This window comes from Urocitellus parryii, chromosome 11 (assembly GCF_045843805.1).
Source record: "Urocitellus parryii isolate mUroPar1 chromosome 11, mUroPar1.hap1, whole genome shotgun sequence".
Lineage (NCBI taxonomy): Eukaryota > Metazoa > Chordata > Mammalia > Rodentia > Sciuridae > Urocitellus > Urocitellus parryii.
In genome coordinates this window covers 103,430,491-103,445,946 of record NC_135541.1, presented here as the reverse complement: position 1 = coordinate 103,445,946, position 15,456 = coordinate 103,430,491, and the positions used below count along the sequence as shown (strand labels likewise).

The 15,456-nt window shown below is 42.2% G+C and overlaps 1 protein-coding gene across 1 annotated transcript; it reads left to right on the top strand.

Annotated features, from left to right (window-relative positions):
• Nucleotides 1-8,396: 8,396 nt before the first annotated feature.
• Nucleotides 8,397-10,130, top strand: Kcna3 (potassium voltage-gated channel subfamily A member 3). The gene has a single exon (XM_077791435.1). The coding sequence runs from the start codon at nt 8,397-8,399 to the stop codon at nt 10,128-10,130; it is 1,734 nt and encodes a 577-aa protein (XP_077647561.1).
• Nucleotides 10,131-15,456: the final 5,326 nt, after the last annotated feature.

The following is a 15,456-nucleotide window of genomic DNA, read 5'->3' as shown; positions in this document are numbered from 1 at the left end:
GACCTTGCCACTAACTAAATGCTGGACTTTGAATACAAGTTGCTTAATATCTTGAGACCACAGTTACTCCATTTGTAAAACGAACATGCAGATTGAATAACCGACGTAACAATAAAGGTTACTTCAACAAGTAGTTTTGAGTGCCTACCAACTGCCAAGCACCTAGTTGTGAGGAGACTGCGATAAAGGTTGTGTTAACCAGGAAATATGAGAGTTCTGATTTTACAGGGAGCCCTTTGCTCTCTGAGTGGTTTCATAAGTTCTGCCAAGTGTGAGTGCTCTTAGATCACATGTTAATTAAAACAGGCCTAGCCCACTTTATATTTTGTCCTTGTCCCCCCCTACTCTTTCTTTCTCTGCTTTTTTTTTTCAAATATTTATTTTCCAGTTTTCGGCGGACACAACATCTTTGTTTGTATGTGGTGCTGAGGATCGAACCCGGGCCGCCCGCATGCCAGGCGAGCGCGCTACCGCTTGAGCCACATCCCCAGCCCCTCTTTCTCTGCTTCTTTATGGCCATGTCTTGACCTGTTTTCCTTCACCACACTCTTATGCCCTGATGTTCTGCTTCACTTTGAGCCAAGAGCAATGGGGTTGACCATCTATGGACTGAGATCTCTGAAAACCATGAGCCCCCGAGTAAACTTTTCCTTCTGTAATTGCTCTTATCAGAGATTTTGGTCACAGCAGTGAAAAAACTGACTGAAATATGCCCTCAGCAACTTAACAAGACTGTGCCTTAAAAAAAAGAAAGAAAACAAACAAACAACAACAACAACAAAAGAACTGGGATGTAGCTCAGTGGCAAAAGGCCCCTGTGTTCCATCCCTAGTACCAAAAAAAAGGGGGGGGGGAGACTGCCTGGCATTCAACCTTTGGCGGTCAAAAGTATGAAAGTTCTAATGCATCTCACCTTCTCATTATGTATTTATGTTGTGCAGAGAGTATGTGTGAGCACTCAGTTATTGAGCACCTACCACATGCAAGGTGAATAAGTGAGTGCTTTCATATATAGAATATCATAACCCTCATGGCACATGGCTTACATATTTTCATTTTACAAGTGAGAAATTGAGATAAAGACAGATGAAAATGGATTTCTCCAGGTCACTTCAACTCCACATAGTCTGAATCCAAGGCTAGAAGCCTTTCTGCCACACTACAGCACATCTTAACATTAGCTCATTGCAGCATAATGGATAAATATGTCCAAACAGTAGGCTTTTCTTGAAAGCTAATCTTCAACATAGGAACATTTGGCAGAAAATCTGTTCCCATGATGTTGAGGCTGGCATTCCACAGGTGGATTCTTACATTCAAAGGGAATATGACAGGAATGGCAAATAAGGCCATTTATACAACTGATAAATGGTTCATTATATGGTTCATTTAAGACACTTTACAAACAATGAACCTCAGTTAAAATGGGTTGAGCATTTCTAGTTATGCATGCCAACCTCTTTAACTCAATCCTGGATTTTTCTAAGGCTTCAGTAGGATAGAAAGCATAGGGAGGGAAGCCGACAATGGTGAGATTTGATGTTAAGAAAATAAATTCGGCTTTCAGATGGGTTCCAAGTAAGGTAGGAAGCTTCTCAAACACTGGGAAAAGAGTTTCAAGTCATTGAAGGATAGAGGGCCATGGGGATGACCATGGAAATGGCTCTACTGGTGAACAGGTAGATGGTGGAAACTGTGAGGTTCCAAGAGACCCATTTGGCATAAATACAGACTCCAGTCTGTGATAGGATTCAGCATCTGGGGAGGCTACTAAGGATTAAAAAGGAATGTAATCTCAAATAAGACATTAGAATTTCAAGACAGGGCTTTAGTCCAAATGCAGAAACTGGAGAAAACAGTAGCAAACTAAGGTGAGGATTGGTCTTGTTGGCATGCAAAATACAGCAAGCATTCCGAATTAGACAGAAGCTTTATAGGTAATGGAGCGTCTCCCTCAGGCACACAGAGCTTAATGCAATGAGAAAGATTCTAGACCCCCCACCAGACCGGAAGATAAGAACTAGATTTTCTAATATATTTCAACAAGTTCGTTTAAAATTGGCTCTAGGTCCTGAACCCATAAAAGACTCAATGCTTGCACAGTTGCATCTGAGTCAGGAAGGAAGTAATATATCACAACATGGTTTAATTTTATTTGTACCCATTTTGTAGCCAAGTAAGGTATCAATTGCACTGAATCTCAGGTATAATGAAGTCCCCAAAGAATTCCTTTCATATTCTTTTGTCATAATACTTAGTATTAATTGGATCATTATGGACCTTTTATGCACTTTCATTAACATTGTTCCTGTTGTAAATGCAAACTCAGTAAAATTGTAATACTATTCTATGGACACGTTTTTTTTAATTGCTTCAACATAATTGAAAAACCTAATGATGGAGTAATAACAATTGCAGTATGTATGTAGATTAATAAGGTGAGTTTTGGTTTTCACCAGAATGGCAATACAAAATGCCGCTATCAAAATTTGCCCTTGACTTAATAAGCTCCAATAGGTTCCTGTTAGTGTTTACAAAAGCTTCACAATTTGTCAATTTATGTTCAAGAATTCACATTAATGACAACTCAGTCTTTTAACTAAAATAATTCCTTTTAGTTCTTGAAATAAAGAGTTAATCTGTAGGTCATCTATAGCTTTATAACACATCACAGAAGGCACATGAGGAAACAGATTACACAAATTTTCTAGATATTTTAAAACATTCTTGGTCAAATCCACTTGCAGCAAAACCGTGATGAAAGTATTTGTAATGTACATCTTGCCAAAAGAAAGTGAATATATTTGCTAGTGCTCTAAAAACCATTCAATTGCTTCTACAAATGTTGAGAAGATTCCTATCTGCAAACAAATAATTGGTACATACCAGGAGCCTTAACAGCTTAGTGCATCATTAATTGCACATCTCATCTCTGATTAGACGTGTGACTGTGCCTGCTCTTTCAATAAATTAGCCAGAACCAGAAAAGGCCATGCAGGTGTTTCAATGCCTGAATGTTCTCTCTCTCATAGAGACTCAGGAGGAAGGCATCAGGCTTATTTAAATGCTTGGTCTAACACAGTCCTTTTAACTCTTGGGTTGACACACTTGCTAATAGAATTTTGGTCTTCCATGAACAGAAATATTTTTCTGAAAAATCCTTCTGCAGTGTGAGAACACAAATTGCCAGGTCATCCTGAGGGATGCAGTCAGGACCTGGATCTGCATCTACTTCTGGAATAACTCTCTCTCTGTATCTAGCATCTATTAAAAAAAAATAGTACAAGTTCAGGAAGGCCCATGTATAGCCTTTTTATTGTGGAACAGGAAAAACTCCATCATGGACCATCAGTTTTTTTTACTGAATAAATATTCATGCTTCATAATCATTTTTCTTCTGTCATACTACTTGAAAAGCATTTCTCCTAGAGCAGTACAATATTGGAGACTGGAAATAGACAAACACGACAAGGTATCTAATCCTCCCAGAGGTGGCCTGGCGCATGGCTTAAGGATGTGGACTCCTCCGTGTTTGTTTCCTCGCTGTGTGATTAGGCACAAGTGACTTCACCACTCTGCACTTAGTTTCTGTACCTGTGATATGGTAGAGTAGTGACATAATGTGCCCTGTGGGGCTGTTGGAGTCTACTACATATAATGTGCTTAGCACAGTGCCCAGCTTGGCACAGCACATTCAATGCCCAATATGTCAGCTATTAGTATTATGGAGTTCATATATTCAGAGGAAGACAGATCACAAGCATACAACCTAAATATAGTGCACCAAAGCCCTTTAATGGAACTATGAACAAACTGCCATAAGAACTCTGGTGAGAAAGAATATCACTGAATTCATGTATAATCAGCTTTATTGAATTTTCTTTGAAGTGATAACCATGGCTGACAGAGAGGGTAGAGATCTCAAAAGAAATGACCTCTAAGCTGGGATGTATATACTGAATTTACCAGTGGGACAAAGGTGGGAATACCCAGCAAACCAGAGCATAAGCAGTAACCTTGAGGAAAGGCCTAGCTGCATATAAGTGGATGATCTGTCCAGCCCGGCAAATGGTGGCAGGTCAGGGCCAGATGTGGCCATGATGGCAGTCCTGGAGAACAACGTGATCAAGTCTAAGATACACAAAAATAACTCAGCCACATTCTGTAGGTTGAGATACATGAAAGAGGTTGAAAGCAGGGAGTCTGTTATGAAACTATTATGGCAGCCTGAATTGGGGCAATGGCAGTGAGTAAAGACAGAACTGATAGGGACATGGAGGGGGGAATGGAAAGCATTCAGTGACCAACTGGACATAGGGGCAGAGGAAGGATGTGGGGATGACTCATATTCTAGCATAAAATAAGAAAAGCAGGAAGAGAAGCAAGTTGGGGAGAAAGATAATGAGTTAAATGCTATAAATATTTTTAAGTATCTGCAGATACTTAAAATTAAGTGAGAAGTTTAAAATTAAGAAATTAAGTGAGAAGTTTAAAATACAATTCTGGAGTGCAGGATAGACTCATTTGGGATAGTGGGGAGAAGGGAAAGTAGAGAAAAAAAATGGAAGAATGTTGCACTTTCAGAAGTAATAAGCAATGCTTACATAGCTGCACCGTTCAGCTAGCTCCACGAAATACAACCAGAACTGGACCAATACCTTTCCAACTTAACTCCTCTCCATCAGCAAAACTAGATCATCCACTGTACCTTAACACACCTTATATATTTGCCCTGTGCTTTTTCTTTCCCCATTCAATATAATATGAAGCATTCACTATGTGCCATGCCACTGTTCTAGAGTTGCAGGATACAGATATGAAAATTCAAAACTCCGCCGTTGGAAAGTTTATATTTTAGTGTATGAGACAGTCAATAAGCAAGGAACAAAATAAACATAAAAAATAATTTCAAGCAACTAAATGAGGACAAATAAAGAGGTAAGAGACCTGGGGGAGAGGGGAAGGAAGGAGTACTATCTGCACTCAGGTGGTCGTGGTCAGGGAAAAGCATCATTAATGAAGTGACATTTTGAAGAGCTAACATGCTGGAGAGAGCCATGTGAAATCTGGAGGAAGAGTGTTTCAAGCAGAGGGAAAAGCAAATGAGAAGGCACTGAAACAGGAACTAGCTTGGTATGACTGAGAAACAGCCAGGCAGCCAGTTTGTCTAGAATAAACAGAATGGTAGCGGGCTGTTTTATGATATTCCTGTACTATAAGAGCATTGTAAAATTTTTCACAGATTTATATCCTATCTTCTCAACTCTGTGAAACTCTATTGAGAGCAAGGTCTATACTTAAAAGTTCATAGTGCACAGAACCTGGGGCATCGTGAGTACTCTTTCTCCATTCGTTTTTCTATAATTGTGGATTAGGATCTCTAGGTCTGCCTTGTCTCACTCTCAATCACTTTTGGACTAATCCCAGATGTTGTTTACCATCTGGCAACTGGGGAACTAGTTCTGTTGTGGTCAGTAAGAAGCCCCAGATATGCCTGGAGTAATATAGAAAGGCCAAACACCAAGATTTACCCTGGCTGACTGCAAACCTGATGGCTTTACTTAGTCTGTAATATCAACATCTGAAATATGAGACAATCCTGCACATGCTCAGAGAAGCTGTTTGCTTTGCCACAATTCTGCCCTTAAACATTATAATAATATTATTATTATCCCACAGGGGTGTCATGAGGATTAATGAGACATTTTCAAATCACTTTGAGCTACTCTGTTGGAGGTACTAAATAAATAGTATGTGTTCCTTCTGAAATGCCATTTTTGACACTGATTTGTTGTGATGGGTTCTGCTGTCCAACAGGGCTGGAATGCACCCACCAACTCATTTCCTATAGACAACAGAGTAGCCGTCAGAAGGCAGTGGTTTTCAGTTAAAATAAATATGAATTGAAACGAACTAGTTGGCAATCAGAAGCAAATAGGCTGCTGTTAGACATCTAGTATTTACTAAGTGATCAACCTAAGAGTTTCACAGTGTGATACAGTAAAGCAAATGCTGGATTTGGAAATGATCCAACACTTTAGACCCAGTTCTGCCACTATCAAGCTATGTGAGCTGAACAGATTGCAAAAACTTCTCTGGGACTCAAATCTAAAGAGCCATCCTAAGAAGCTCATAAGCAGAGTCTTTCAGACAAGGCAAATACATGAAAGGAATGGAAATATTCATTTCTAAAGGAGAGATACTTCGCAGCTTGTGACCATCCATCACAGGACCATCCTCTGCTCTGGTCTTCTTGCCATTGATTAATATTAATTTCAGTACTAATTCCTGCGAAAGGAAGAATAAATCACTTTCCAAATCAGACACAGAAGTGCATGAAACATTTGGTCTTTAAAAATAGGGTCTTTGCCTTTCTGTGAGCTATCCTTGTAGCAAGTAGTCTGGCTCATTCTTAGATTTAAATATATGAATGATTGATTATACTGCTATTCCCAACTGCCAGCTCAAAAAATATATGTAAAATAATGAAGTGACTGTCACATAAAGCATTGTTCTGAGATTTGCGTGAGAGTATTTTACACAGTTGTCCAGATTCACCATTTCACAACATATGTTACTGCTTAGGCATAGTAAAGAACATGGGTGCTTGTTTGTGCTCAGAAGAACCAGAGGTGGAAACTCTGGAATAACTGATTAAGGTATTGTAGCGTGAGATGCTTCCCCTTATTCTTCATCCCAGAATTCTCAGTAGGGTCCTAAACACAAAAAGGAATGTTGCCTCCTTGAGCAGAAAGAAATGCAAAGAATCATTTGGTGTCGAATTTAACTCAACAAACATATGCCAAGTTCCCACTATTTCCAAGGCATTCTCACAGTTGCTAGGAACAGAAATTGGGTAAGACCTACCTACTCTTTACCCTAGAAAGCCTGGTGGTTGAGAGCAGTGGTGGGAAGGCATGACCATGAATCACTCTTACTTCAAATCGAATTTTCAGCTCACTTTGGATGGATGAGTTCTCTAGACAACAGTTCCTCTTTTGTAAATGATTTGAATGACACAATAGGACGAAAGACTTTTGTAAGACTAGGATTGACGTACATTGGGGTCGATAAAATTTCTGGAGAAAGAAATTGCGCTCTAAGTGACCACAATAATTTGGAGAAATGTAGTTTAAGTTCCAAATGGATAAATGTAAGTTATCTCTGGCCCCAAATCCAGCAACAGTGACACAATTTGCAAAATGAATGTTCACCCTCTTGACCCACTAGACCAAGGCAGATTCCCTACCATAGGACAGGGGTAGCACATTAATAAGTAGAGTCTAGGCATAGGTCCTGTTCCTGTCCTTCCCAGGACAGGCTTAAGTCACAGAGTGGGGATTTTTAACCACACAAATTAGATGTAGTGAATTTCCTTTTCTATTTTTCCTTTTATTTTCCCATCTACAAGAAATTCTCAAGTACTTCTAAAGTCCAGACTGCCCCTGCTAATCCCAAACCAGTAATTAGGTCACGATTCTGTCCCGCGTTAACTATTCACTACAGGAGCAAATCCCCAAATGCCTTTCATGACCCACTTCTCTCAGACTCCAGGGGAGAAACCCATCAGCACCTATTACTTCGTTTGGCTTCACATCCAAACAGAAGTTAAATTATTTAGAACACCCACCTCAGGTCTGGGCGGTCGGTCCTCTATCCTCAAGTGAGCTCAAGATGCTGGCACTAGACTTGCCTCCTGCCCAGGGAGCTCACCTGGCCTGCACTCCCTCCCTCCTTAATGCTCAGGCCATGGCAAGGGCTCACTTCTTGGTCTCCCTTCTCCCCAGCCCCCAGCTTCGGCTACCTCGGCTCCGAGGTACCTGCTTCCCCCGGGCGGGCAGACCCAGGTGGAGTGTAGGGGACCCAGAGGCCTACGCTTTCAGGCGGAGGTGTGGTCCCTGCCGCAGTTGCAGCAGCCTGGGGATTGGGACGCCGCCACGCGAACCGCGCGGGAGGGGGGGGGGGGGACGCTGAGTCCAGGGGTCAAGGTCTGCGGCTGAATTCCCCGAGGGTCAGTTTGGCCGGGTAGGGGTTGCGGGGGACCTCAAGGTGCAAAATGAGGGTGCTTCGGTGACTCAGAGCTGCGATGAGGGCGGCCGAGAAGGACAGGCCCGCGGCTCCCCAAGAAAGCGGGGCGCGCGCCCGCGCGGTGGGCGGGAGTCCTGGGGGACGCGGATGGGCGGGTGCGCGCCCCGCGGGAGGGGGCGGAGGAGGGGTGAGGAGGCGTCTCTGCTGAGCTGCCGGGCGCACAGCGCCAGACTCAGACAGAGCCTCGCCGCGGCGGCAGCAACAGGCGGCGGGCTGGGCTCGGGGACGGAGCGGGCGGAGGCGGCGAAAGGGCGGGGAGCGCGAGGAGGAGCGACTGGGCCCCGCCACTGCCGCCTCTTCCCCACTGCATGGACGAGCACACCAGCCTTCTGCCCGCGCCGCCGCAGCCCTTCGCCCACCACCGCACCCACCCTCCCCAGGACCCTGCGAGCGGCGGCGGCGCCCAGACTCTGGTGAACCCCGGCTACGCCGAGCCCGCCGCAGGCCCCGAGCTGCCGCCCGACATGACCGTGGTGCCCGGGGACCACCTGCAGGAGCCGGAGACGGCCGACGGCGGCGGAGGCCAGCCTCAGGGCGGCTGTGGCGGCGGCGGAGGCGGCTGTGACCGCTATGAGCCGCTCCCGCCCGCGCTGCCGGCTGCGGGCGAGCAGGACTGCTGCGGGGAGCGCGTGGTCATCAACATCTCGGGGCTGCGCTTCGAGACGCAGCTGAAGACCCTCTGCCAGTTCCCAGAGACGCTGCTGGGCGACCCCAAGCGGCGCATGAGGTACTTCGACCCGCTCCGCAATGAGTACTTTTTCGACCGCAACCGGCCCAGCTTCGACGCCATCCTCTACTACTATCAATCCGGGGGCCGCATCCGCCGCCCGGTCAACGTGCCCATCGACATCTTCTCCGAGGAGATCCGCTTCTACCAGCTGGGAGAGGAGGCCATGGAGAAGTTCCGCGAGGACGAGGGTTTCCTGCGGGAGGAGGAGCGGCCCCTGCCCCGCCGCGACTTCCAGCGCCAGGTGTGGCTGCTCTTCGAGTACCCCGAGAGCTCGGGGCCAGCCCGGGGCATTGCCATCGTGTCCGTGCTCGTCATCCTCATCTCCATTGTCATCTTCTGCCTGGAGACGCTGCCCGAGTTCCGCGATGAGAAGGACTACCCGGCCTCGCCGTCGCAGGAGGTCCTCGAGGCGGCCAGCAACAGCACGTCGGGGGCTCCCGCGGGAGCCTCCAGCTTCTCGGATCCCTTCTTCGTGGTGGAGACCCTGTGCATCATCTGGTTCTCCTTTGAGCTGCTGGTGCGATTCTTCGCTTGCCCCAGCAAGGCCACGTTCTCAAGAAATATCATGAACCTGATAGACATTGTGGCCATCATCCCATATTTTATCACCCTGGGCACCGAGCTGGCTGAGCGACAGGGCAACGGACAGCAGGCCATGTCCCTGGCCATCCTAAGGGTCATTCGCCTGGTGAGGGTCTTCCGCATCTTCAAACTCTCCCGCCACTCCAAGGGGCTGCAGATCCTGGGGCAGACACTGAAGGCTTCCATGCGGGAGTTGGGGCTGCTCATCTTCTTCCTCTTTATTGGGGTCATCCTTTTCTCCAGTGCGGTCTACTTTGCCGAGGCAGACGACCCCGCTTCAGGTTTTAGTAGTATCCCGGATGCCTTCTGGTGGGCAGTGGTAACCATGACAACAGTCGGGTATGGAGATATGCACCCAGTGACCATAGGGGGCAAGATCGTGGGGTCTCTTTGTGCCATCGCTGGTGTCTTGACCATTGCATTGCCGGTTCCTGTTATTGTTTCCAACTTCAATTACTTCTACCACCGGGAGACAGAAGGGGAAGAGCAAGCCCAATACATGCACGTGGGAAGTTGCCAGCACCTCTCCTCTTCAGCTGAGGAGCTCCGAAAAGCACGGAGCAACTCGACTCTAAGTAAGTCGGAGTATATGGTGATCGAAGAGGGGGATATGAACCACAGTGCTTTTCCCCAGACCCCTTTCAAAACGGGCAATTCCACTGCCACCTGCACCACGAACAATAATCCCAACTCCTGTGTGAACATCAAAAAGATATTCACCGATGTTTAATATAAGATACCAGTGACATACTGTGCTAAGTATTGTGTGGAACGTGCCCCCTTGGTCTGTGATGCCCTTGTTTTGTACATTTCCAGACCATTCATCAAGGAAAGGACCTGAAGTAGTAGAAAGCACACTTCATTCTCCCCCTCCCTACTGCTTCATACTGAAACAGGTGCCTGTGTTGCAGGTGGGCTGCACATTCTCTCAGCTCTCCTTTTGCCCCTCCCCCTCTCTCTTGATTTTTGTGATCAACAGTCTTACATTAAACTTGTTTTCGAGTTACATGCCCTATTTAAAAAAAAAAAAAAAAGTACATCCTGGGAGGAAATGAAACTAAAGAACAGTTGGAGTAACTGTTTAACCTCAAAATTTAAACGTAGTTGTTTCTTTACTAAGTAAAGAAGACAAATAACTTCAATGATGCTTTAGTTTGGTGGACCCTTCAACGTTATTTATTAAATATTTAGTTCAGTTTCTACCGGCTGGGTACGTGGATAAGAAGTCTTAACTGGAACTATGACTGTAAACCCACCATAAGTTTGGTGTTTGGAGTTTCTAGATGAATCCTCTCCTCCCAGAATCTTCAAGGTCTCTACAACTTTGAACAAAAGGAAATACCCCAAAAACGTCCTGATCTAATTACCTTAACTCTTTGGGGCTTGCAATGCATTTTGAAAGTCTTTGGACTGACAGATTCTGGTGAAATTTATGCATATGTCCCAGCCAACATCTATCAAAGTCTAAAAACAGATGTTTTCAGTGCTGGTGAGAAACAAAAAAATTTCCTAATGCATGTGAGAGATAAGCTTCTTCAGTATCGCAAGAAGATTAAAGTGGCAGACACCCCTTCCAGCAGAAGTTACTAATTCGGACCTGACTGATGCAGTTCCCATAGCAACCCATGTTTCCTGGGAAACCCGAAAAAGGTTGTCATGGCATCTTTTGCTCTCTAGCCCCACCCCCAGCCCCTTCCGTTTCCACAGTAACCTTTCCAGATGGTTCCTACTTAACGTGATTTCATAAGGAAAACCACTATTTGAATAAACCGCACAAATAAAGTTAGGTCTGAGAATCTAAGGCGGTGAAAAGAACCAGGAAATGCATTTTTTTTTGGCTATGAAAATCATTGATGTTATTCCATAATGACTGAAAGAAGGAAAATATCGTCTTTGGAATGTTACACGTAAACCACAATAGGACATGATCTGAATTAAATGTCAGGTGTTAGGTAATAATTTTAAAAGATGCTTCTCTACAGTTTTCTTTCCCCACGAAGTGACAAGCCAACAAATGGAATTTAAAAGCAAATGTAAAAAGTGTTCTGTACATAAGCAAATGAGAGATTCCATGTTCCTGAAACTACTACAAGGGACCTTCAGATTTCCTCACTTAAAAAAAAAATTACAAAGGTCCTACAACCTGTCACCATCACAGCACTTGAAAAGCTAAATAAACTTCAAATATGTAAAGGATGCACATTTCTAACTGAGGGAATTACAGGCAATCAACGAAAAGGAGGATTGGGAAGAAACCAGACCTTGAGGGAACACCTGCAAGTGTCGGCCATATGCTAAGGGTTGCCAGCAGACAAACAGAGTCAGGTGAGCACTGGGTGGGCCTTTGTACAGGGATCAAGGGAAATGTCATTCATATGTATATTAATGAGACTTCCAAAACCAATAATTTAATATCAGTTATCTGCCAACTGGCTCTTAAAAGGTCATTTACAGCAACTGACATTTTTTCATATTGCCATTATCATTTGGTTTCATTGTTTATTGCAAAAAGAATGAAAAAAAAATCAATTCTCTTCACAATAACTCTCACCCAAACTGAACTGAAAATTATTCCATTATTTTTACCTACTCACTTGGCTTCTGAACAACCTGTTTCTCCTTTAAAAAGAAAAAAGAGGCAGAATCTTCAGTTGTTAGATTACTGGTTCAGTTTTCATTTACATAAATTATTCATTAGTATTCAGTAGTGCAGTTCTTTGAAACAAATGGTTAAAATTGAAAACAGTAACATTTTACTTAAACGTAATCATTTTGCATATGTATTATGTATATGTATGTATACACACACACACACACACACACACAAATATACATTATGCACAATTGCCTTTTGGTTTTGTTAACACATTACTATTCTGTCCTTTCAGAGTAAATGAGAGTAGACCTATCTTAAAGCTCATAAAATATTTTCAGGTTGTCAGAAGCCCACCTCCCTTATTACTTGTGCATTGGAGACAATGGGAAATAATGATTGAGACTATAATAAGAGGGGGAAGAAGAAAGAAAAGACCAGCTCCCCCCACCCCAACAAACAAAATAGAGGCAAGAAATCTGTATGTACCCTGTCATGGGGTTGTTTGTTCTTATCTAGGTGTATCTAAAGAGGACTCCTGTTTCTAGTTTCCTTTGTTTCTTGTTTGAGTTACTTTTAATGTTGATGTACTTTAATGAATGAATAGTAATGACCATATATTCTTTTTATGACCCATTTTGATAATAATGTTGGATATAATATATCAATCATATAAAAATAATTTTTATCTGTTCCTAAAAGATCTTAACATAAAGATGAGCAAAGCGCAGTGACAATTTTATTCCTATTTATGCAAAGAATATAGAAACCTCAATTCATTCCATAAAGAAATTATAGCTATGCCATAATTTTTTGTGTGACAGTAATTAAAAAGGGAACTTTTTTTTCTATCCAGAGAAATAGCACAGGTTTTGGGTCATAACTTTGAGGGTGTATATTGCTGCTAGTCGCCATATTGGATGCTCCTTAAAGGTTATAGGTTTGTGTTTTGATTTTTGGATAGTAGTACCTGGCACAGAATGTAGCACCTGGTATGTTTGTTGAGTGAATGCCTGTTATCTTACATTAATTCTATGTCTGGGCTTTGAATGAAGTGATTAAAAAGCATAAACTGTGCAGTCATATTGCCAGGGTTTGAATCCTGACTCTGCTGTATGACCTTGAGCAAATTACATAACCTCTCTGTTCCTCAGTTTCCTTATTTGTAAAATGAGGATTGTAAATAGCATTTTATATGTTTTTGTGAATACTACATGTTAACACAGAGCACTTAAAAAATAATTGCATTGAATGCATCAGAGATTTTGCTAAGATTATATTTTGTGATCATTACTCACAAGCATTGTGTGATTAATGCAAAGCTTTGTGAATATGAAATACACAAATAATCAATGGCTTCCCATTTCCTTTGTAAATAACAACAATAATTACCATTTGTTAAGGGTCAACCAAGCCCTGGACAGTTGTCAATTCTGCAAGGTAAGTGCCATTAACTTCATTTTAGGAGGATGAGAAATAGATGGCTGAAGTTAAATGTTTTCCCTAAGACTCCAAGAGATCCAATGACAATTTAAAGTCAGGTCATTCTGGCTCCAAAACCCATGACTTATATTAAGTGATTTCAATATAAAATAGCATAAGCCCCTTACGCTTTTAGGTTTGACTTCAGCCCATGTTACTAATGAATGAATTTATACAAAGAAAATACTTCAGAAACCTATTCATTCAGTAAATGAAAATTAACCCTTTCTTAATAATCAGATTTTTTATCCAGAAGGATAAAATATATTATTTAAATTGAATAAAAATATTGACTTTTCTAGTAGTAAAAGATTGTTTTCTTATGATTTATTTATCTGGATTTAATCTTAGAAAACATAATCAGTCTACTAGTGACACCTACTAAGACTATGGATATTTATCAGTTTTGAGATAAATTTCCTGTTTTTATGTGTTTTAATCAACAACCGAAGATAGTCTTATGCAACTTATTGTTTTTTCATCTCCTTACATTTTGCTTAAGTTACTGAAGACCAGAGAAACACGCCAGAGAGCTGTGTAAACATGTTGACTCTCCCTTTATAAAGGGAGAAATTGCTCAGAACAGGAGGGTTGAAAGCTAAAGGAGATTGCCAGTTCCTTGAAATGTGTGACATTATTGCTTTACGAAATCACCCCCTGGATCCTTAAGAGAATCTGTGTGCTAAAAAACATTAGGATATAGTTTTGCCACATGTACTAGCTGTAGCCTCCTCACTAAAGTCCTAGGTTTGGGCTTAGAGGAAAATGCTAATGAGTCCACATTTGCCAATGCCAGTTAGCTTTGCCGAACTACAGGCTTCACCGGTGAGCTCAGTTATGCGTTTTGGGGGTTGAAAAAGTAAACATATGTCAGTGTATAGAAAGAGATTCTGGTAAGGGGTATGACTGGATCCAGGCACATCCATCAGCACCTGGTGGGGGTGTATGTGTCCTGCAGCTGGTGAATCCAGAGAGAAACATGGACGCTAACACTTGTTATTATTTTATTTTATTTTTTATGTTCTGAACTAAAGTTATACCAAACTCAACATATCCACCGACTATGGTGACATAACCATAGACAACTACACAGATGAGAAAATGTTCTATCAGTTATTTCTAAACTTCTAAATAGAATTTCAGAATTGAAATTTTAAATGCACAGTCTGAAGAAATTTGAAGTTATGGTTTGTTTACGTAAAACTTGTTATTACATAAAACTTGCTATTTACTTCTTTACAACCTACTCAAGTAATTACTTTGCTGATAGTAGATTAAATACAACATATAGAGTATATACCAGTAGTTTACTCCTGTGAGAACCATAACATTAATTTATTGACTTCTATACATTTAAAATTTCAACGTTCTCTGCAGCAGTTCCAAGCTCTTCTCACCTCTCAGCTGTGAATAGAAGTGATAACCCCTCCCACTAAGAAATGCAAAGAAGCACACGTATCCCCCAATCTGAAGACTTACGGAAAACTGTGAGTTAGAGGTGAGGAGCATGAGAACGGGGAAGAGAGGATACTTAGGGATCACATTTTAGGATTTTTTTTTTCTGTTTTATAATTGGTTGTGGCAAATATATATATGAAATCACTCGTTTTTTAAACATCTTTAGGGAGTGGTTGGCAACCTTTGAAGAAATGGTAAATCAGAGGAGGCAGGAAGAAGAAGGAAGGAGAAGCCACACAGAGCCCCAGCCTCACTGTTGTGACTCAGCTCTCAACTTCCTGCCACAGAATGGCCATTGCTATATAGCAAAAAAAATTAAAAAATAAATGATATTGGTATTCTTTATATACTCATATTCAGCTTGTAAATATAATTAAATAATTCAGGCTAGTTTTCGAAGGTTGATAGCTGGATGCCTTGGTTTTTAATGATGCGGTGAACTAATTTTCCAAATTGTAAAGAAATATACATTTTTACAAAGAAATGTTTTCATGGTTTTTCTCACTTTTCCTCCTTAGATTTC

Coding starts and splice junctions, on each gene's coding strand:
- Kcna3 (XM_077791435.1), top strand. CDS start 8,397: ATGGACGAGCACACCAGCCTTCTGCCCGCGCCGCCGCAGCCCTTCGCC.